Source organism: Aplidium turbinatum, chromosome 5 (genome assembly GCF_918807975.1).
Source record: "Aplidium turbinatum chromosome 5, kaAplTurb1.1, whole genome shotgun sequence".
NCBI lineage: Eukaryota > Metazoa > Chordata > Ascidiacea > Aplousobranchia > Polyclinidae > Aplidium > Aplidium turbinatum.
The window spans coordinates 8,487,507-8,510,482 of record NC_137476.1 but is presented as its reverse complement, the minus strand read 5'-3'; the positions used below and the strand labels follow the sequence as shown (position 1 = coordinate 8,510,482).

At 36.8% G+C, this 22,976-nt stretch overlaps 2 protein-coding genes across 2 annotated transcripts in view; one reads left to right on the top strand and one right to left on the bottom strand.

Moving 5' to 3' along the window:
• The window catches only part of LOC145770402 (receptor-type tyrosine-protein phosphatase beta-like), a 203,247-nt gene that overhangs the window by 40,017 nt on the left and 140,254 nt on the right, over window positions 1-22,976 (top strand). The window lies entirely within an intron of this gene.
• Window positions 1-22,976, bottom strand: part of LOC145770908 (collagen alpha-1(XII) chain-like) — a 60,541-nt gene that overhangs the window by 29,246 nt on the left and 8,319 nt on the right. The window contains exons 3-6 of the mRNA XM_082582651.1: window positions 20,784-21,065; window positions 15,593-15,874; window positions 10,443-10,724; window positions 161-442 (exon numbers count right to left, since the gene is read on the bottom strand). Coding sequence (XP_082438777.1) covers window positions 161-442; window positions 10,443-10,724; window positions 15,593-15,874; window positions 20,784-21,065 — 1,128 coding nt within the window. The remainder of the gene's footprint in view (window positions 1-160; window positions 443-10,442; window positions 10,725-15,592; window positions 15,875-20,783; window positions 21,066-22,976) is intronic.

The following is a 22,976-nucleotide window of genomic DNA, read 5'->3' as shown; positions in this document are numbered from 1 at the left end:
TTATAATGATTCGCACTGTTTACTTTCACTAATATACAACTCTTGCCTATTTCATCTCGCAATAAAATCGTTTATTCAAAACATTATGCAAATAAGTTTATTGAAGTTTAAGTCATAACACTACTAAATTGATTGTTAAAATATTACGCAAATAGCTCACCTGTGGTTCCATTAACTGCATCCGATACTTCACCCTGTCCACCCTGATATATGGCTACCATAGTTATCCTGTATCGTGTGTTGGAAATGAAGTCGGTGATTCGCTCTGAAGTAGTCGCAGCACCAGCAAATGCCTTGAATCCAAAGTCGTCAGGTGATGTCCATGAAACTTTGTATCCAGTGATTGTTACAGCATTTCCACCCTTTGGTGGTGCTGTCCAACTTATATTAAGAGTTGTTGATGTGGCGCTATCCACACTTAAATCAGTCGGCTGTGCAACATCTACAAACAAATCAAAAACAAAACATTCACGTCAAACTTGTTAACGTCACATGACGTCACAATGCCCCAAAAATCCTAATGTGTTGCCAGTCTGGGGGACTGACAGGTTGCTTCAATTTTAAACCAAAAAAAACGATTTTTAACCCATTTCCCCGCCAAATTCTTAAAATTAAATAAAAGTCAAAGCACTAATCAGTGTGAACAAAGCTTGAAATTCAGCAATGACTTCGAGGTCTAGAAATTCTTAGACTGGGATCATGATGCCAGGCTACTAGTATATTGATCAATGCACATAGGTCATGTAAAAGAGCTTACTTTTTATGCAACAAGATAATTGAAATATTCTATTATTTTTTAAGGTTTAGACTAATTTACCTATTCATTTAGAGTCACTAGACTAGACTGCTTACTGGTACTAGCTAGAAGTCCTGTAGGCTATCTAACCCTAGTCGCTAAAAAAATCCAAGCAAGCATTTTCTTATGAATATAGGCCATGACTATGCTATGATGTCAACAAAACTTTTGAATGTAATGTAAAGGCAAACCAAACGTGGTAGCCTATAGGTTTCATCGAAAGGAAATATGTTTGCAATCGCCTAGTTGGTTAAGTTAAACTTCGGTACCGTACAGTAGCCTAGCTACCGGCCAGCAAAAATTGTCATTTTTACATCGTTTCAACGTCGCCAGACGTTAAAATTGTGTAAAAAAAGGAACTTTTGCTGACCAGGTATAAGCTAGGTTGCAACTTACAACTGAGAAATATTTACAAAAGCCATTCGATTTGTTCAAAGAACCGAATTAGCCTAACAGTTCGTATTTACATTGATTCAATGTTTGAATACGTTGAATCACTCGGCCTATCGTTTTTCTTTACATTGATTTCACGTCTAAACAGGTTGATTCAATGCAAAAAAAAAACTGTTTTGCTGACTGGCGCGCTTGTAAATGCAATTTTCATTTCGACGATCTATTGCAACACCGATTTGCTCCAAAATTTCAAAGTGCGTTTCAACAGTTTGGCAACATATTTTTTCATTACCATGACAACAAGAGAAAGAGGAGAACTCCTCTCACTTTTTCAAAACGCTGGCAGCTAAAGTGTTAAGATATAAACATCAAGATCTACCATGTTTCTTCATTTTTACATATTTGGTACATATTTTAGAATGATTTTCATAACTGTTTGAATTTTTGTGATATCTTGTGTCGTTTTCAAGTTATCGCAATTTAAAGTTTTACATTTTTGCCACTAGTGGCGCCATTGTGTGTGGGAATATTTTGTGAAAAATACTCTAAAGTCACCATTTCTTGTCCAATTATTATGAACAAAGTGTCTATTCCTATGTTCTCAGGGGTGAGGAATTCAATTATGTTATTAAAATATCAAAAAAACAATTGCTTGATATGAAAATCTCCTCATGTTATTTTTTAAAAATTCCTCAAACTATAAGGTCCCCCCACTCTCCCATGATTGCATAAATTTTTTTCTGATTGGCTCCATTTTGTAAAGTGATTGTTTAATGCTTAGTTACCAAGAAATGAAAATCTTTCATTGAACTTTTTTCTAAGTGTTTTTATCACTTTAATTGTTAGCATACCTATTGCAAGCTAATAATTATATTTAAGCTATTGTGAAGTCTTGGACAACAATTATGACTTCACAAAGACATAAAAATGATGTGGTTAACCTCAATTTAAAATAAAGTAAACAATATCACAACAAATCAGAAATCAATTGATTAAAATATAGAGCTTTCACTACACAAGTGCGGCTTCTTCAATATAATCTTATTCAAACAGAAACTATTGAAAATATTCAAATATAATTCTATTTGAATAAGATTATACTGAAGAAGCCACACTCGTGTAGTGAAAGCTCTATATTTTTATGAATTGATTTTTCTGATTTGGTGTGATATTGTTTATTTTAAATTGAGGTTGACCACATCATTTTATGCCTTTGTGAAGTCATAATTGTTGTCCAAGACTTCATAATAGCTTAAATCTAATTATTAGCTTGCAATAGGTATGCTAACAATTAAAGTGATAAAAACACTTAGGGTCGAATGCAGAAAGGTAGCTCAAAATAAACCGAACTTAACGCCAAGCTTTTCTCAGGCAAGCGGAGTTTTAGTCAAGCTCGGTTTAAAACTTGAGCGCGCTGCAGAAACAAATTTGCAAGGTCGCTTGGCCAAGCCACCCTTTGAGCTGCGCTTCATAATAAAACTGGTTTTAAGCCACGTTTTTGACGCAAAGTGTGACGTCACTCGACTTGCAATGGTGATTTTTGAAACCTACCCGACAAATAAAGTAATTGTAAGTTTAGAAAGTTGTTCGTGTAATTAGGGATGCTTTATTAATGACATCATAATACCTTTTGTTACATCACAATTGAATTTGAAACGCAGTTTCTAGTTGGTGGTAGCAAGTTAGTAGCCTGTTGTAAGACAAAGCATGTTGACAGCAACTAGCAAGTACGTAGTAGACAACAATATGTAGGCTACAAGTAGCAGTTGTTTTTTAACAACTTTGTAACTGAAAAATATCAGTGAACCAAAAATATCTGGAGGTTTGTCAAGGGGCTAAATAGGGAGGGGTTGGCTATTAATAAGAACTAAAATTAAAAGTATATATTATAGAAGTCTACAAAATGGCGAGAGAGGGATGATTCTTTAAGAGAGCCAAAAAATCAACTAGCAAGTATGAACAAACAGAAACTTGTACAAGTACTGTAGAGTTTTTTCTTCTATATCTATAGAACTTCGTTGATAAAAAAATGGTTGTAGAAAGGCAGAGCCTCATCTTACTGAATGTATAGCCATAAAATAGCTTACCTGCATGCTGTAGCCTACTACAGCCTCTGCAGGTATACTTCGGAAATAGTTTTTACAACAAAAACATAAAATTGCCGAAGTGATAAGCATTGGTTAATCATGCATCCAATATTTTGTTTGCTAGCAAGAGGAGGATAACAAACGTTTGTTTATTTTTTACCAGAAAACGGTTTACTTTTTAGCAATAACATATGGTACTTTATGGATACATTAGACTTGCTTGAAAGATTCATTGAATATGAAGAACCAACGGTTAACTTATCACGCAGGATGATAGGGATACACCAAATCCATTTGACTATTACGATGATGACCAGTTTCATGCACGCTACAAATATAGCAAAGCTGTTGTAGTAGAACTGTGCCAGCAACTATCCGATAGTTTCACAGAGCGAAGTCAATCCCTCTCACCAATGCTACAGTTGCTTGTTACCTTGAGATTCTATGCAACTGGACGTTTTCAACGGAGTGATGGTGACTTGATTCAATGTCACTGTAGTGAAACCATCTACAATTTCTCTATGAAGAAGAATTATTCCGCTAAAAGACTAAGACATAAACTGCAAACTGAAATCAGACTAAACATAAACACACCAGTAAAAGCGACAAAGGAACTTAAGGCAACGTAGCAACAAAGCAATCAGCAACAACGTAAATTACAATACAACTTAAAGCAATAACATAACATTCACCCCTTCCAAAGATTATAGCCTACATAGGGATCAACATAAGATGAATGACATTAAAGACATAAAATTAATTTACAAATCTATTCGGAGGTCGCCTTGAACGTGATGAGCGCCGGGGCATGGGGCGCTCGCTGGAATCAGTCGGTATATGAATTTCCGATGATGGGGCAGGTGTATTCTCATTGACTGGCTCATTATTAGTTGTAATTTGTTCGGGAAATTCCAAAGGTGGTTTGTTTATCTCATCATGTCCAGGCAGATTGTGTGAGTTTGCAGGGCTCCCGGGATCAGGCAAACTAAGAGTCGACTCGTCCAAGCCACCACGAGCAGTTGGAGCGATGTCACGGATTGACACTGTGGTTTCGCGTCCGTTCGCGAAACGAACGTGCGCATAGTTCGGAGTTGCATGAGTCATTTTCACTTCTTCGACAAGCGGTTCATACTTGCTAGCACGAGCGTGTCGTCTCAATAAAACCTTTTGAGGACATTTAACCCAAGTAGGTATGGAAAGACCTAGACTTGAACGACGCTGAAAATTAAAAAATCGCTCGTGTGGCGTCACGTTTGTTGCAGTACATAATAAAGAGCGCATGGAATGTAAAACATCAGGTAGAACACACTCCCATTTAGAAATAGGGAGATCTCGAGTTTTCAAAGCAAGTTTTACAGAAGTCCAAATTACGTCGTTATATCTTTCGCACTGGCCATTAGCACGAGGATTGTATATAGAGGTTCTGCTGGTAGGAATACGCAAACTGTACATGTAAGACACAAAATCTTTAGACATAAACAATGCACCTCTATCCGAATGCACATAACCACATTTACCAAAGTAACATTGCAAAAAGACTAGACATGCACGAGATTACAGTTTCAGTGTCTACTTTACTACAAGGAAAGGCGAAAGGAAATCGAGAGTACTCATCTACTACAGTCAGAATGTATTTGTTATTTGTAGCAGAAGGTAAAGGTCCTTTGAAATCGATGCTTAAGCGCTCCATAGGTTGCGTAGCTTTTATCAATGGAATTTCAATTGGCTTGTAGAACTTAGGTTTCAACTCAGCACAAATTTTACAAGAGGATGTCATTTTACGGATGTCATCAATAGAATAAGGCAAATTCTTTGTTTTAACATAATGATGCATGCGAGTTACTCCAGGGTGGCATAAGGCCGCATGAATTTCATACAACGAATTGTCCATCATAGTTGCACAATACACTCTAGATAAAGTGTCGGGAGCAGTATTATACTTCCCTGCTCGATAAACGATTTCATAATCGTACTGTGATAATTCCAGTCGCCATCTCAAAATTTTTGCGTTTTTTACCTTACCATGATTGTTGTTGTACATGAATGCCACCGATTTTTGATCTGTGACAAGTTTGAATCGGCGTCCCGCTAGAAAATGACTCCATTTTCGAATGGCTTCGATAATTGCCGTCGCTTCTTTCTCTATGCTTGAGTGAACCTTTTCACTTTTGTTGAGTGTCCTGGAAAAAAAAGCAACGGGTCGCCCGTTCTGATTTAAAGTGGCTGAAATGGCAATGGCAGATGCGTCAGTTTCTACTGTAAATGAAATTTCTTCATCTATCACCCCAAGCGTAACTTGGGCCAATTCAGCTTTCAAAGTCGCGAAAGAGTTAAGGGCTGCATCATTCAGAGGAAAGGTAGTATTTCGAATTAGAGGCTGAATCTTATCAGAATAATGCGAGATCCATTGCGCATAATACGCAAATAAACCGACAACCCTCTGCTGTTGTTTGCTACTTACTGGAGGCGGGATTTTTAGTAGAGATTCCACTCTTTCGGGGTTAGGACTTAAAGTACCTTTAGAGATTCTATATCCAAGCAAGTCGATTGTATCCGCCGAATAAGTACTTTTTGCTTCATTGAAAGTTAGATTGCATTCTCGAGCTACTGTAAGAAATTTTGATAAATCTTGATCGTGCTCTTCTTGGGTTTTCCCGCAAATAGTAATATTGTCAAGATAAGCGTATGTACCTTTGCACTCGTAGTCTTTGATAATGTTGTCCATTATCCGTTGAAAACCAGGTACAGCATTCGTTAGGCCAAACGGCGTTCTCTTCCATTGCCACTAGCTTCCATCGGCTTCAAAAGCAGTGTAATTTCGATCTTGCAGAGGAACTTCTACCTGGTGGTACACACTTTTTAAATCTAGCGTTGTATAGATGTTGTTCCTAGCGACATTGTTCACTACGTCTGACATAAGAGGTAAAGGATACGCGTCCAAACAAGTGAACTTGTTTATGGTTTGGCTAAAATCGATGACCATACGCTTTTTGTGATTGTCTTGAGTGACCACAAGAGGTTGTGCTCGCCATGGCGAACGACTCGGCTTAATTAGACCTTCCTTATAAAGTCGCTGCACCTCTGAAGAGATGAAACTTCTATCGGCTTGAGAATACTTTCTAGGCTTTGTAGCAATCGGATGGCACTCCTTCCTTAAGTGTTTGAAAAGCTGTATTGAAGTGGACGTTTTAATAGCTTCTAATGCTCCAATCTGTAACGTTGGCATAGGGCCTCCAAATTGAATATTCACACTTTTGTGCTGTTTCATAAAAGTTTGTCCGATAATTAGGTCGGTGAGCAAATTTTTCAAAACAGTAACTCCTACATTATCATACTCTTGTCCAAAAAGAGCAACTTTTACATTACAGGTTCCTAAACTTTGCGATGAACATCCTTTCACGGCTAAACCAATGCGGCATTCACTTTCTTCGAGATGTAGTTTTAGACGCTTTCTTAAACGGTCGCTCATGTGACAAAGGGTAGAGCCAGTGTCAATGAGAGCATTGGCTTGAACTCCGTTAACTGTAACAGGGACGTTGACCTTTTCGTGGGTGTCGAAAGATTCGGTTGTCATATTCATAATGACGTCTCGTGGAGTAGAAGCAGATGAATAAATAGGTTTTCGATTTACCCTGGAAAGACGACAAACTTTTGAGAAATGACCTTTTTTAGAACATTTGAAACAAATAACTTCACGAGCAGGACAATATCTTCTACTATGTCGCCTATTTCCGCAATAGTTGCACTTTTCAACCAACGCGGCGCTAACATCTGAGCTTTCTTCCTTATCTGAGGAATCTTCCATTTTAAAGGTAAGACGAGTTTCAAAAGCGGTTGCGCCACAATCAAGTGAAGACGGAGTCTGGCTCGCAGTCATTTCAAAACGATTGCAAAACGTTTGGGCATCATCTAAGGATCGAGCTTTATCAAAAGTTTGTTGTAGCGAAGCAGTTTTGTCCTCTAGCAAGCGTTGTTTAATGTTATTTGACGAAATCCCAGCGATAAACGCGTCACGAATAGCTTCCTCTTTATGCGCAACTGCCGATACGGCCCGAAAGTCACAGGAGAGGCTCAATCGTTTTGGGGTCTGCATGTACTCGTCTAATGATTCATCTGGCTTCTGCTTCCTAGTTTTTAAAACAAATCGAGAAAACATGGGGTTAGAAACCTTTTCAAAAAGGCGCTTCAGCTGTTCGATAGCTTCATCATAACTTGTTGTCTCACACACCAGTTCATATATTGAAGCGTCTATGTGATTTATAAGCAAATTCAATTTGTCTTCAGCTGAAACTTCTCCAAGCTTCTCTACATAAATTGTAAAAGACTTATACCAATGCACCCATTGTCGTTTAGCGTCTTTACTTTGCGGGTCCGCAGCTAAGAGTCTAGGGCGCAAGTCTTTCAAATCCATACTTTTTTTAGCGGAATAAAATGTAGTGAAACCATCTACAACTCCTCTATGAAGAAGTTTATTCCGCTAAAAGACTGAGACATAAACTGCAAACTGAAATCAGACTAAACATAAACATACCAGTAAAAGCGACAAAGGAACTTAAGGCAACGTAGCAAAAAAGCAATCAGCAACAAAGCAATCAGCAACAACGTAAATTACAATACAACTTAAAGCAATAACATAACAGTCACCAAACGACTGTATGCTGTACAGTAAAAAAAGTTTCAGCATATATATATAGCTGCAAGGAAAAACACATACATAAAGTTTCCATCACCAGCTCAGTGGCCGAGTGGTTTCGCCTTCGGCTCTGGTGCTGGTAGATCTGAGATCGATTCCAGGTCGGGTCAAACCGAAGACTTTAAAAAAACGGTACCAATTGTGTTCTATCCTGCATAGCGCAGTGAGAATGAGTCGGGTAATAATGTGATAACATCGTAAACCTGATACAAATTAAAAATGAGTCCTGTCGCTAAAAGACCTTAGCTGTTGTAGAGCGACAATAAATAAAACCATAACATTATTATTATTAAAGTTTCCATCATCGCCAGCAGAAATTCTGCATACCAAACAGAAGTTTTATGGTATTGCCAATTTTCCTCGTGTAATAGGTGCAATTGATTGCACACATATACGGTAGGCCTACCTATAGTTTTACCTGGTGGTGAAAACGCTGAAATTTTCCGGAACAGGAAAGGCTATTTCTCAATAAACACCCAGTACATTGTTGATGCAGAATTATGCAGTACAAATATTGTCGCATTATGGCCAGGAACAACCCATGATTCACGGATCTTTCATAATAGCCGGATTTGTTCCAAATTTCAACAAGGCAATGTTAATGGAATACTGCTAGGAGATGGTGGTTACGCTTGCCGAAGTTATTTACTGACTCCGCTGCAAAACCCATTAGGTGCAGCACAAGTGCGCTATAATAGAAGCCATATCAAGACACGAGGAGTTGTGGAAAGAGCTTTCGGTGTTCTTAAACAAAGATTCCGCTGCATGAGAATGCCGCTGCGGACCAAATTAGAAAATCCATTGGTTATCATTGTGGCAGTGGCCTGTCTGCACAATGTTGCTATCTCTCACAATGATATCATTACGGGAATGGACTTCCATGAAGACTTTTCAAGTGATTCACATCAAAATGACAACAATCAACAAGGCAACTTGTTTCGATACCAGTTCATCACTAAACACTTTTCTTAAAGGGCTTCTGTTGCTCTGCTGCATTACCATCATTTCCGTTAGCCTAACTCTGTACATTTTATTGTCGAATTTACAAACAAACAAAACCAATGCAATGAATGGTTATAGGTAAATTGTTCGTAAACAGTTGTTCGTAAAACAATTGTTCGTAAACAGTTGTTCGTAAAACAATTGTTCGTAAACTGTTGTTCGTAAAATGATATCCGTAAAACAATTCTTCGTAAAGCATTTCTTCGTATACATCAAATTTCAACTGCATGCACGAAAAAATGCTTTAGGAAGAATTGTTTTGCGAAGAATTAATTTTACGAACAATTATTTTAGCAAGCTTCAAAAAGTGCCCTGCACTATGGACTGATTACACAACTTCACCGCAATCCTTTGAAATCCAGTTTGCAGAAATGCTTAAGTTAAGATCCGCCGCTGTTAAGTCGCCTTTTTTGGCGACTTAAATTGGTGGCTCAAAACCTGGAATGAAACGAGTTTTAAGCTAGGCTTAAAGTAAGAATAGTTTCTGCAGCGCAAAACTCGGCTCAAGCCACTATCTAAGCCCGGCTTGCTTAAAACTAGTTTTGAGCTACCTTTCTGCATTCTACCCTTAGAGAAAAGTTCAATGAAAGATTTTTCATTTCTTGGTAATTAAACAATCACTTTACAAAATGGAGTCAATCAGAAAAAAAAATTATGCAATCATGGGGGAGTGGGGGAACCTTAAAGTTTGAGGAATTAAAAAAAAAATTAACATGAAGATTTTCATATCAAGCAATTGTTTTTTTGATATTTTAATAGCATAATTGAATTCCTCATCCCTGAGAACATAAGAATAGACACTTTGTTCATCATAATTGGACAAGAAATGGTGACTTTAGACCATTTTTTACAAAACATTCCCACGCACAATGGTGCCACTACTGGCAAAAATGTAAAACTTTAAACTGTGATAACTTGAAAACGACACAAGATATCAAAAAAATTCCAACAGTTATGAAAATCATTCTAAAATATGTACCAAATATGTAAAAACAAAGAAAATCTAAGAGATGGTGGAGTAAAATTTCTTCAAAATTTGTTGAATTATAATGGAATGACTCATACACAAATCAGATGAAATACCATCGATGATGCGTAGAGGCGTTTTGTAAATTACAATTACGTACGTTACATCCAACTTCTCGAACTAAATAAACACAAAAATTCATCTGGTTTTTGTCTGCTGATATTTTTTCGTAGCTATGATTTTTGCATCAAGAGGATATCAATAAGTTTATTCAAGGTTGAGTGAGCACAGTTGAGAAACCACTGTCTTCTAATTCCAATTAACCATGAGGCAGCATTTCCATGTTATAATGATTCGCACTGTTTACTTTCACTAATATCCAACTCTTGCCTATTTCATCTCGCAATAAAATCGTTTATTCAAAACATTATGCAAATAAGTTTATGGAAGTTTAAGTCATAGCACTACTAAATTGATTGTTAAAATATTACGCAAATAGCTCACCTGTGGTTCCATTAACTGCATCCGATACTTCACCCTGTCCACCCTGATATATGGCTACCATAGTTATCCTGTATCGTGTGTTGGAAATGAAGTCGGTGATTCGCTCTGAAGTAGTCGCAGCACCAGCAAATGCCTTGAATCCAAAGTCGTCAGGTGATGTCCATGAAACTTTGTATCCAGTGATTGTTACAGCATTTCCACCCTTTGGTGGTGCTGTCCAACTTATATTAAGAGTTGTTGATGTGGCGCTATCCACACTTAAATCAGTCGGCTGTGCAACATCTACAAACAAATCAAAAACAAAACATTCACGTCAAACTTGTTAAGATATAAATATCAAGATCCACCATGTTTCTTCATTTTTACATATTTGGTACATATTTTAGAATGATTTTCATAACTGTTGGAATTTTTTTGATATCTTGTGTCGTTTTCAAGTTATCGCAATTTAAAGTTTTACATGTTTGCCACTAGTGGCGCCATTGTGTGTGGGAATATTTTGTGAAAAATACTCTAAAGTCACCATTTCTTGTCCAATTATTATGAACAAAGTGTCTATTCCTATGTTCTCAGGGGTGTGGAATTCAATTATGCTATTAAAATATCAAAAAAACAACTGCTTGATATGAAAATCTCCTCATGTTATTTTTTAAAAATTCTTCAAACTTTAAGGTCCCCCCACTCTCCCATGATTGCATAAATTTTTTTTCTGATTGGCTCCATTTTGTAAAGTGATTGTTTAATGTTTAGTTACCAAGAAATGAAAATCTTTCATTGAACTTTTTTCTAAGTGTTTTTATCACTTTAATTGTTAGCATACCTATTGCAAGCTAATAATTATATTTAAGCTATTGTGAAGTCTTGGACAACAATAAATGACTTCACAAAGACATAAAAATGATGTGGTTAATAGGGTGGCTCGTTTTTGAACTTTTTTTTTTAATTCTCTCGGGGTAGTGGGGAAATGGTGCCAATGAGTGAAAAAACGCTCATGACAAAATTTGAGATTCGCAAAAAATTGTCTTCAGCCTCCTCATGGGGCTCAAAAATCGAAAAATGGGGTCAAAAACGCAATTTTTCCAATAAATTAAAAAAATATTTTGCAAAAATAATTTTAGTTTGGGTAGATACAATATTGTTTAGATATATCTAATTAACCAAAGAAAACAAATTGGAGCCATTAAAACTATTCTTTCAGCTTGCTCACAGCTTCTGAAAATTTTCATTTTTTTGAAAATTTCGAAAAATTATCCACTCAGAGCAGACACTCCTTTGTACCAAGATAAACTACAAAATATTCAAAATCAAGGAAATAAGCTATTTGATATTTCTGCTTGTAAATGTTTGGATTTTACATCTTGCACATTATCTGCTTCTAAAAAAGTGCGCTGTAAGGAGCAGGACTTCTTGATTGACCAGCGCACGAATAGAAAAATGATTATTTTTGGTATTGACCACGGTGAAACGATCAGAGTTAGAAAAATGAATCAGTGGAAAAACAAACGAAAACAGTGCCAAGCAGCACAGCCAAATCAATACGTTGAACGCAGGATTGAACTGGCTTCATCATCGTCTGAATGTGACACAGACAGACACATCGGTAACATGTGAAGATAGTGATGCATTAACTTGTGAAGAAGAGCTTGCTGACTCTGAGAATATTTTCGGTAAAAGCAACCAAAGGAGAAATCGGAGTCTCTCATCTGTAGCTCAAGTGTGCGACAAAGCGGGTGTGTCTGACAGAACAGCAACCTATATTGCAAGCTCATTGTTACTGGACATTGGGGTGATAAGTAAAAATGATGACAGCTCTGTTATAGATCGACATAAAATTTGTCGAGAAAGAAAAAAGGTCCGCAGAGAAGCACATAGCTCCAGTGATGCAGATTTTGATTGCCCATTTGCCATTTATTTTGATGGGCGCATTAATGAAACACTTACAAATGTAAAAAAAAGGCAGCAAGTTTCCAAAATCACTGGTTAAAGAAGAATATATATGTATGTTGCAAGAGCCTGGATCAAACTTCATTGGCCATGTCACTCCGGAATCTGGTTCATCATCATCATCATAATCCATCGTCGGTTTGTTCCCCACTAGTGGGGGTGGCCGATTGTTTCCGCGCAGCAATTGTTTTAATCCCTTTTCTCCATTTCACCCTGTCCCTTGCATCTTCCTCCTTCAGTCCGACTTTTTTAAATTCATCCTTCACTTGTTGTTTCCACGTTCTTCTTGGACGACCGCGTTTCCTCTTCCCATCCACCTTTAGATCTAGTGCCTTTCTAAGAAAACTTCCTTCCTCCCTCCTTATCACATGTCCATACCATCTTACTCCATTTGCCCTTGCCAGTTGGTCTATGGTCTCTCTCATCTCTAGCATATCCAACAATTCTTCAGTCCTTTTTTCCCTTCTCGTTTTCACCCCACACATTGCTCTCACCATTGACCTTTCCGTTCTTCTCAGGATTGCCAGTTCACTCTCTCTCAATATCCATGTCTCGCTACCATATAGCATTGCAGGCCGCACACAGCTCCGATATACTTTCCCTTTCATCCTTAGTGAGAATTTTCTGCCATACAACATTTCCCCACATTCCCTGAACTTTGCCCAGCCCAATCTTGCCCTTGTTGTCACCGCTGCTTCACATCCACCACTTCCATTTATCCGATCACCCAGATAACAGAAGTCTGTCACTGTTTCGATGCCATGGCAGAACTCATCATCATGGCCTTCCACTTCATTCCTTCCTTTACTGCATTTCCCACAAACAAAACACTTCGCCAATCTTGTTGCGGCTCTCTTGACATTAGCACATCTTGCATGTACCCACTTTCCACATTCCTTGCATTGCATTGAATTTCTCATCACTCTCTTGCCACATATTCCACAGGGATCTACTTTGCTCTCAACAACTGTTCCTTCTGCTCCACTCACCATCACTTTTGTTTTTTCAAGATTCACCTTCATACCCTTGGTTTCAAATGCTTCTTTCCATTTCTCAAACTTTCTCTCCAGTCCCTCCATACTATTACTTGTCAAGACCAGGTCGTCTGCATACAAAATTTCACTCAATAAGCCCTCCCTCACTCCTTCAGTTACAACGTCAACCACAATAGCAAATATCAGAGGTGACAAAACTGATCCTTGGTGTACACCAACCTTCACAAATCATCACATTCTTCAAAAAATATTTTGAGAGGTATTATAAAATTCTTTAATTCCAACACATCCAATCTAAATTTAACATACTTGACAGCAATTGCTTGCGACAGAACAAATGTAAATACAGGCACAAAAAATGGACCTGTTGCACTGTTGGAAAGAGCGGTTGGCAGGCCATTACAGTGGTTAATTTGCCAACTTCATGGGAATGAATTGCCTTTAAGGCATTTAATTCAAAAACTTGATAGGAAAACAAGTGGACCAGGTGGATTCACGGGAGAAATTGGCCAAGCATTGGGAAATTGCAAACAAGTTGCTGTTAACGTTAAATTTCGCGCATTTGTAACAGAAACTATAGAAGTGGATTGTGATGATCTAAGTAGTACTTAGATCATCACTAAGTACTACTTAGATCATCACTACGAATTTCAAATTTTGTCATGAGCGTTTTCTCACTCATTGGCACCATTTCCCTGCTACCCCGAGAGAATTTAAAAAAAAAGTTCAAAAACGAGCCACCCTAGTGGTTAACCTCAATTTAAAATAAAGTAAACAATATCACAATAAATCAGAAATCAATTGATTAAAATATAGAGCTTTCACTACACAAGTGCAGCTTCTTCAGTATAATCTTATTCAAACAGAAACTATTGAAAATATTCAAATATAATTCTATTTGAATAAGATTATACTGAAGAAGCCACACTCGTGTAGTGAAAGCTCTATATTTTAATGAATTAATTTTTCTGATTTGGTGTGATATTGTTTCTTTTAAATTGAGGTTGACCACATCATTTTATGCCTTTGTGAAGTCATAATTGTTGTCCAAGACTTCATAATAGCTTAAATCTAATTATTAGCTTGCAATAGGTATGCTAACAATTAAAGTGATAAAAACACTTAGAGAAAAGTTCAATGAAAGATTTTTCATTTCTTGGTAATTAAACAATCACTTCACAAAATGGAGCAAATCAGAAAAAAAAATATGCAATCATGGGGGAGTGGGGGGACCTTAAAGTTTGAGGAATTAAAAAAAAAATTAACATGAAGATTTTCATATCAAGCAATTGTTTTTTTGATATTTTAATAGCATAATTGAATTCCTCACCCCTGAGAACATAATAGACACTTTGTTCATCATAATTGGACAAGAAATGGTGACTTTAGACCATTTTTTACAAAACATTCCCACGCACAATGGCGCCACTACTGGCAAAAATGTAAAACTTTAAATTGCGATAACTTGAAAACGACACAAGATATCAAAAAAATTCCAACAGTTATGAAAATCATTCTAAAATATGTAAATACCAAATAAAACAATGAAAACTATCAACACTACAAAAAAGTGCTCAATGCTAAGCAAAAAAGCAAAGCAGAGCAAATTAAATCAAATATAGTTATTACTATCTGAAGCCTTTACAAATTGTTTCACCTAACGGATCATCAGAAGGTCTTATTCAAATAGAATCATATTTGAATAAGACCTTCTGATGATCCGTTAGGTGAAACAATTTGTAAAGGCTTCAGATAGTAATAACTATATTTGATTATATACCAAATATGTAAAGACAAAGAAAATCTAAGAGATGGTGGAGTAAAATTTCTTCAAAATTTGTTGAATTATAATGGAATGACTCATACACAAATCAGATGAAATACCATCGATGATGCGTAGAGGCGTTTTGTAAATTACAATTACGTACGTTACATCCAACTTCTCAAACTAAATAAACACAAAAATTCATCTGGTTTTTGTCTGCTGATATTTTTTTGTAGCTATGGTTTTTGCATCAAGAGGATATCAATAAGTTTATTCAAGGTTGAGTGAGCACAGTTGAGAAACCACTGTTATCTAATTCCAATTAACCATGAGGTAGCATTTCCACGTTATAATGATTCGCACTGTTTACTTTCACTAATATCCAACTCTTGCCTATTTCATCAGCAATAAAATTGTTTATTCAAAACATTATGCAAATGGCTCACCTGTGGTTCCAGTAACTGCATCCGATACTTCACCTCGTCCACCCTGATATGTGGCAACCACAGTTATCATGTAATGTGTGTTAGAAGCGAGGCCGGTAATTCGTCCTGAAGTAGTCGCAGCACCAGAAAAGGTCTTGTTTCCACCATCGTCAGGTGGTGTCCATGAAACTTCGTATCCGGTGATTGTTACAGCATTTCCACCCTTTGGTGGTGCTGTCCAACTTATATTAAGAGTTGTTGATGTGGCGCTATCCACACTTAAATCAGTCGGCGGTGCAACCTCTGCAAACAAATCAAAAACAAAACATTCACGTCAAACTTGTAACGACATAAACTCAAGATCCACCATGTTTCTTCATTTTTGCATATTTGGTACATATTTTAGAATGATTTTCATAACTGTTGGAATTTTTTTGATATCTTGTGTCGTTTTCAAGTTATCGCAATTTAAAGTTTTACATGTTTGCCACTAGTGGCGCCATTGTGTGTGGGAATATTTTGTGAAAAATGCTCTAAAGTCACCATTTCTTGTCCAATTATTATGAACAAAGTGTCTATTCCTATGTTCTCAGGGGTGAGGAATTCAATTATGCTATTAAAACATCAAAAAAACAACTGCTTGATATGAAAATCTCCTCATGTTATTTTTTAAAAATTCTTCAAACTTTAAGGTCCCCCCACTCTCCCATGATTGCATAAATTTTTTTTCTGATTGGCTCCATTTTGTAAAGTGATTGTTTAATGTTTAGTTACCAAGAAATGAAAATCTTTCATTGAACTTTTTCTAAGTGTTTTTATCACTTTAATTGTTAGCATACCTATCGCAAGCTAATAATTATATTTAAGCTATTGTGAAGTCTTGGACAACAATAAATGACTTCACAAAGACATAAAAATGATGTGGTTAATAGGGTGGCTCGTTTTTGAACTTTTTTTTTTAATTCTCTCGGAGTAGTGGGGAAATGGTGCCAATGAGTGAGAAAACGCTCATGACAAAATTTGAGATTCGCAAAAAATTGTCCTCAGCCTCCTCATGGGGCTCAAAAATCGAAAAATGGGGTCAAAAACGCAATTTTTCCAATAAATTAAAAAAATATTTTGCAAAAATAATTTTAGTTTGGGTAGATACAATATTGTTTAGATATATCTAATTAACCAAAGAAAACAAATTGGAGCCATTAGAACTATTCTTTCAGCTTGCTCACAGCTTCTGAAAATTTTCATTTTTTTGAATATTTCGAAAAATTATCCACTCAGAGCAGACACTCCTTTGTACCAAGATAAACTACAAAATATTCAAAATCAAGGAAATAAGCTATTTGACATTTCTGCTTGTAAATGTTTGGATTTTACATCTTGCACATGTTCTGCTTCTAAAAAAGTGCGCTGTAAGGAGCAGGACTTCTTGATTGACCAGCGCACGAATAGAAAAATGATTATTTTTGGTATTGACCACGGTGAAACGATCAGAGTTAGAAAAATGAATCAGTGGAAAAACAAACGAAAACAGTGCCAAGCAGCACAGCCAAATCAATACGTTGAACGCAGGATTGAACTGGCTTCATCATCGTCTGAATGTGACACAGACACATCGGTAACATGTGAAGATAGTGATGCATTAACTTGTGAAGAAGAGCTTGCTGACTCTGAGAGTATTTTCGGTAAAAGCAACCAAAGGAGAAATCGGAATCTCTCATCTGTAGCTCAAGTGTGCGACAAAGCGGGTGTGTCTGACAGAACAGCAACCTATATTGCAAGCTCATTGTTACTGGACATTGGGGTGATAAGTAAAAATGATGACAGCTCTGTTATAGATCGACATAAAATTTGTCGAGAAAGAAAAAAGGTCCGCAGAGAAGCACATAGCTCCAGTGATGCAGATTTTGATTGCCCATTTGCAATTTATTTTGATGGGCGCATTAATGAAACACTTACAAATGTAAAAAAAAGGCAGCAAGTTTTCAAAATCACTGGTTAAAGAAGAATATATATGTATGTTGCAAGAGCCTGGATCAAACTTCATTGGCCATGTCACTCCGGAATCTGGTTCTTCAAAAAATATTTTGAGAGGTATTATAAAATTTTTTAATTCCAACACATCCAATCTAAATTTAACATACTTGACAGCAATTGCTTGCGACAGAACAAATGTAAATACAGGCACAAAAAATGGACCTGTTGCACTGTTGGAAAGAGCGGTTGGCAGGCCATTACAGTGGTTAATTTGCCAACTTCATGTGAATGAATTGCCTTTAAGGCATTTAATTCAAAAACTTGATAGGAAAACAAGTGGACCAGGTGGATTCACGGGAGAAATTGGACAAGCATTGGGAAATTGCAAACAAGTTGCTGTTAACGTTAAATTTCGCGCATTTGTAACAGAAACTATAGAAGTGGATTGTGATGATCTAAGTAGTACTTAGATCATCACTAAGTACTACTTAGAATCTTAGATCATCACAATCCACTTGTATAGTTTCTGTTACAAATGCGCGAAATTTAACGTTAACAGCAACTTGTTTGCAATTTCCCAATGCTTGGCCAATTTCTCCCGTGAATCCACCTGGTCCACTTGTTTTCCTATCAAGTTTTTGAATTAAATGCCTTAAAGACAATTCATTCACATGAAGTTGGCAAATTAACCACTGTAATGGCCTGCCAACCGCTCTTTCCAACAGTGCAACAGGTCCATTTTTTGTGCCTGTGTTTACATTTGTTCTGTCGCAAGCAATTGCTGTCAAGTATGTTAAATTTAGATTGGATGTGTTGGAATTAAAGAATTTTATAATACCTCTCAAAATATTTTTTGAAGAACCAGATTCCGGAGTGACATGGCCAATGAAGTTTGATCCAGGCTCTTGCAACATACATATAATTATATTCTTCTTTAACCAGTGATTTTGAAAACTTGCTGCCTTTTTTTTACATTTGTAAGTGTTTCATTAATGCGCCCATCAAAATAAATGGCAAATGGGCAATCAAAATCTGCATCACTGGAGCTATGTGCTTCTCTGCGGACCTTTTTTCTTTCTCGACAAATTTTATGTCGATCTATAACAGAGCTGTCATCATTTTTACTTATCACCCCAAATGTCCAGTAACAATGAGCTTGCAATATAGGTTGCTGTTCTGTCAGACACACCCGCTTTGTCGCACACTTGAGCTACAGATGAGAGATTCCGATTTCTCCTTTGGTTGCCTTTACCGAAAATATTCTCAGAGTCAGCAAGCTCTTCTTCACAAGTTAATGCATCACAATCTTCACATGTTACCGATGTGTCTGTCTGTGTCACATTCAGACGATGATGAAGCCAGTTCAATCCTGCGTTCAACGTATTGATTTGGCTGTGCTGCTTGGCACTGTTTTCGTTTGTTTTTCCACTGATTCATTTTTCTAACTCTGATCGTTTCACCGTGGTCAATACCAAAAATAATCATTTTTCTATTCGTGCGCTGGTCAATCAAGAAGTCCTGCTCCATACAGCGCACTTTTTTAGAAGCAGAACATGTGCATTGTGCAAGATGTAAAATCCAAACATTTACAAGCAGAAATATCAAATAGCTTATTTCCTTGATTTTGAATATTTTGTAGTTTATCTTGGTACAAACGAGTGTCTGCTCTGAGTGGATAATTTTTCGAAATTTTCAAAAAAAATGAAAATTTTCAGAAGCTGTGAGGAAGCTGAATGAATAGTTCAAATGGCTCCAATTTTTTTTCTTAGGTTAATTAGATATATCTAAACAATATTGTATCTATCCAAACTAAAATTATTTTTGCAAAATATTTTTTTTAATTTATTGGAAAAATTGCGTTTTTGACATCATTTTTTTGATTTTTGAGCCCCATGAGGAGGCTGAAAACAATTTTTTACGAATCTCAAATTTTGTCATGAGCGTTTTCTCACTCATTGGCACCATTTCCCTGCTACCCCGAGAGAATTTAAAAAAAAAGTTCAAAAACGAGCCACCCTAGTGGTTAACCTCAATTTAAAATAAAGTAAACAATATCACAACAAATCAGAAATCAATTGATTAAAATATAGAACTTTCACTACACAAGTGCGGCTTCTTCAATATAATCTTATTCAAACAGAAACTATTGAAAATATTCAAATATAATTCTATTTGAATAAGATTATACTGAAGAAGCCACACTCGTGTAGTGAAAGCTCTATATTTTAATGAATTGATTTTTCTGATTTGGTGTGATATTGTTTATTTTAAATTGAGGTTGACCACATCATTTTATGCCTTTGTGAAGTCATAATTGTTGTCCAAGACTTCATAATAGCTTAAATCTAATTATTAGCTTGCAATAGGTATGCTAACAATTAAAGTGATAAAAACACTTAGAGAAAAGTTCAAGGAAAGATTTTTCATTTCTTGGTAATTAAACAATCACTTCACAAAATGGAGTCAATCAGAAAAAAAATATGCAATCATGGGGGAGTGGGGGGACCTTAAAGTTTGAGGAATTAAAAAAAAAATTAACATGAAGATTTTCATAAATAGCAATTGTTTTTTTGATATTTTAATAGCATAATTGAATTCCTCACCCCTGAGAACATAATAGACACTTTGTTCATCATAATTGGACAAGAAATGGTGACTTTAGAGCATTTTTTACAAAACATTCCCACGCACAATGGCGCCACTACTGGCAAAAATGTAAAACTTTAAATTGCGATAACTTGAAAACGACACAAGATATCAAAAAAATTCCAACAGTTATGAAAATCATTCTAAAATATGTATATACCAAATATGAAAAGACAAAGAAAATCTAAGAGATGGTGGAGTAAAATTTCTTCAAAATTTGTTGAATTATAATGGAATGACTCATACACAAATCAGATGAAATACCATCGATGATGCATAGAGGCGTTTTGTAAATTACAATGACGTACGTTACATCCAACTTCTCAAACTAAATAAACACAAAAATTCATCTGGTTTTTGTCTGCTGATATTTTTTTCGTAGCTATGGTTTTTGCATCAAGAGGATATCAATAAGTTTATTCAAGGTTGAGTGAGCACAGTTGAGAAACCACTGTCATCTAATTCCAATTAACCATGAGGTAGCATTTCCACGTTATAATGATTCGCACTGTTTACTTTCACTAATATCCAACTCTTGCCTATTTCATCAGCAATAAAATTGTTTATTCAAAACATTATGAAAATGGCTCACCTGTGGTTCCAGTAACTGCATCCGATACTTCACCTCGTCCACCCTGATATGTGGCAACCACAGTTATCATGTAATGTGTGTTAGAAGCGAGGCCGGTAATTCGTCCTGAAGTAGTCGCAGCACCAGAAAAGGTCTTGTTTCCACCATCGTCAGGTGGTGTCCATGAAACTTCGTATCCGGTGATTGTTACAGCATTTCCACCATTTGGTGGTGCTGTCCAACTTATATTAAGAGTTGTTGAAGTGGCGCTATCCACACTTAAATCAGTCGGCGGTGCAACCTCTGCAAACAAATCAAAAACAAAACATTCACGCCAAACTTGTAACGACATAAACATTAAGATTTACCAAGTTTTTCTACAACGTCGACTGCTGATACTGTAGGAAAATATTAGCCAGTCCAAGTAAAAGTTGCGCCAACGCAAGATAAGTCGGGTTGATGGTTGAATCACAACACTGGGTTCAAAAATGCGACTTTGTAATCAAGCATAGAACAACAATGGCAAAGGTTCGTATACAAGGACAGGCCAACAGGAATCAATTGGGAAGATACAAAGACTGATTCCATGAATGCACAAGTTTCATCGCATTGACAACCTTTTGACACATAATGAAAAAAACGGTTTCCCCAATTATTGGGAAACACATGCTTGTTGAAGCATTGCTGCCTAAAAATTATTCCATCCATTGAGCGCCTTTGAATTGGAATTCATGATTACATTCTAACCATTAAATTTCCATCAACTTCAGCTGCAATTAATGTAGGGTACCTTTTTTCCTTTAAAATTAATGAATTAAGTAATTCGATCGATTTGTCAAGCTAGTGTTCAGGGCTGTTTTATTTTCCAGGGCTGTTTATTTCTCGAAAAAAATAAGTCTTTTAACTTTTGGTGTGATAAAATTTTTCCACAGATGAATCATTACCAATGACCAAAGAAACATTTGCGACTGGATTGCCAGAACATCACGGTGTAAATATCCAAAACACAATCGCTCATTGCCGACTGCCGCTATTGATACGATATCAGTGGCATCAATACTAGTGTGCTCTAAAGTGTGTAAGACAAATACTAATTTTTACTTTTTGAACTGTTATTTTTATGAGGAATACTTGATTTGTGGCGTGGTATGCTTTTACAAAATCAGTTTCCGACGTGATATTTCAGAAGCAAACAATCTCTAGCAAAGCCTCCGCACAAATCGTCACAATTCAACGAGAGTTGTCCTGGGAACATACGCGCCGACTTCCGGGGGGCCGGGGGGCGGCGCCCCCCGTAAATTTATGGTTGAGGGGTAACAGAAATGGCTATTACAAGTGGTGTTTCAAAGATAAAATACTTCGCGAGAGATTTAGATCATTTAAACGGACTTAAAGAATGCCGAAAACGAAAAACAGCCTGCGTTGCTCTTGCCCGCAAAACAGCAGCTGATCGCATGGCTTTCTCTGAAACGTGAAGTACAGAAGTACTACTGAGATGCGCATGGCACGCACGCTCACAGTCACACACTGCTTACCTTCCCGCGTGTGAGATGCAACTTCAAAGTCAAATCGCGTGGTAGCGAAAAAGCGAATGCGAGGTTGAATAATTATTCTAATTTCACGAGTTATCCAATCGTACGTTAGATTTTTTGTGACTTCAAACATGAAATCGATTTTAGCAAACTTTATCGAGTTGCAACTACGACACACCGAACAATTACGTGAATACAGCTTGGAAATCATACCGTATGGAAATTTCAAAGTAGATGATAGAGTAACTTACGCTGCTAGAATAGTCATGTAACTGTTCACTGCACTATTACGTGAACCAACTAAATTAGACGCTATTTTCAACGAGGTCTTCCCGCTCATCACCATCATAATCCATCGTCGGTTTGTTCCCCACTAGTGGGGGTGGCCGATTGTTTCCGCGCAGCAATTGTTTTAATCCCTTTTCTCCATTTCACCCTGTCCCTTGCATCTTCCTCCTTCAGTCCACCGCTGCTGTGAGATCAAATATGATTCAACAGAACGCATTGTTTTGTTCGCAATGTGTGAGAATTAAATCGAAAACCGATAAAAGAAAAGGTGTTTAATGGTCTTGGTCGCAGATATTGCCTGCATTAACGACGTCTCTTACCGCTATTATCACCTAGCCAACCTGACATCATTGTTTTATGCGGCCGCTAAGGTTTGACATCGACCTCAACGATC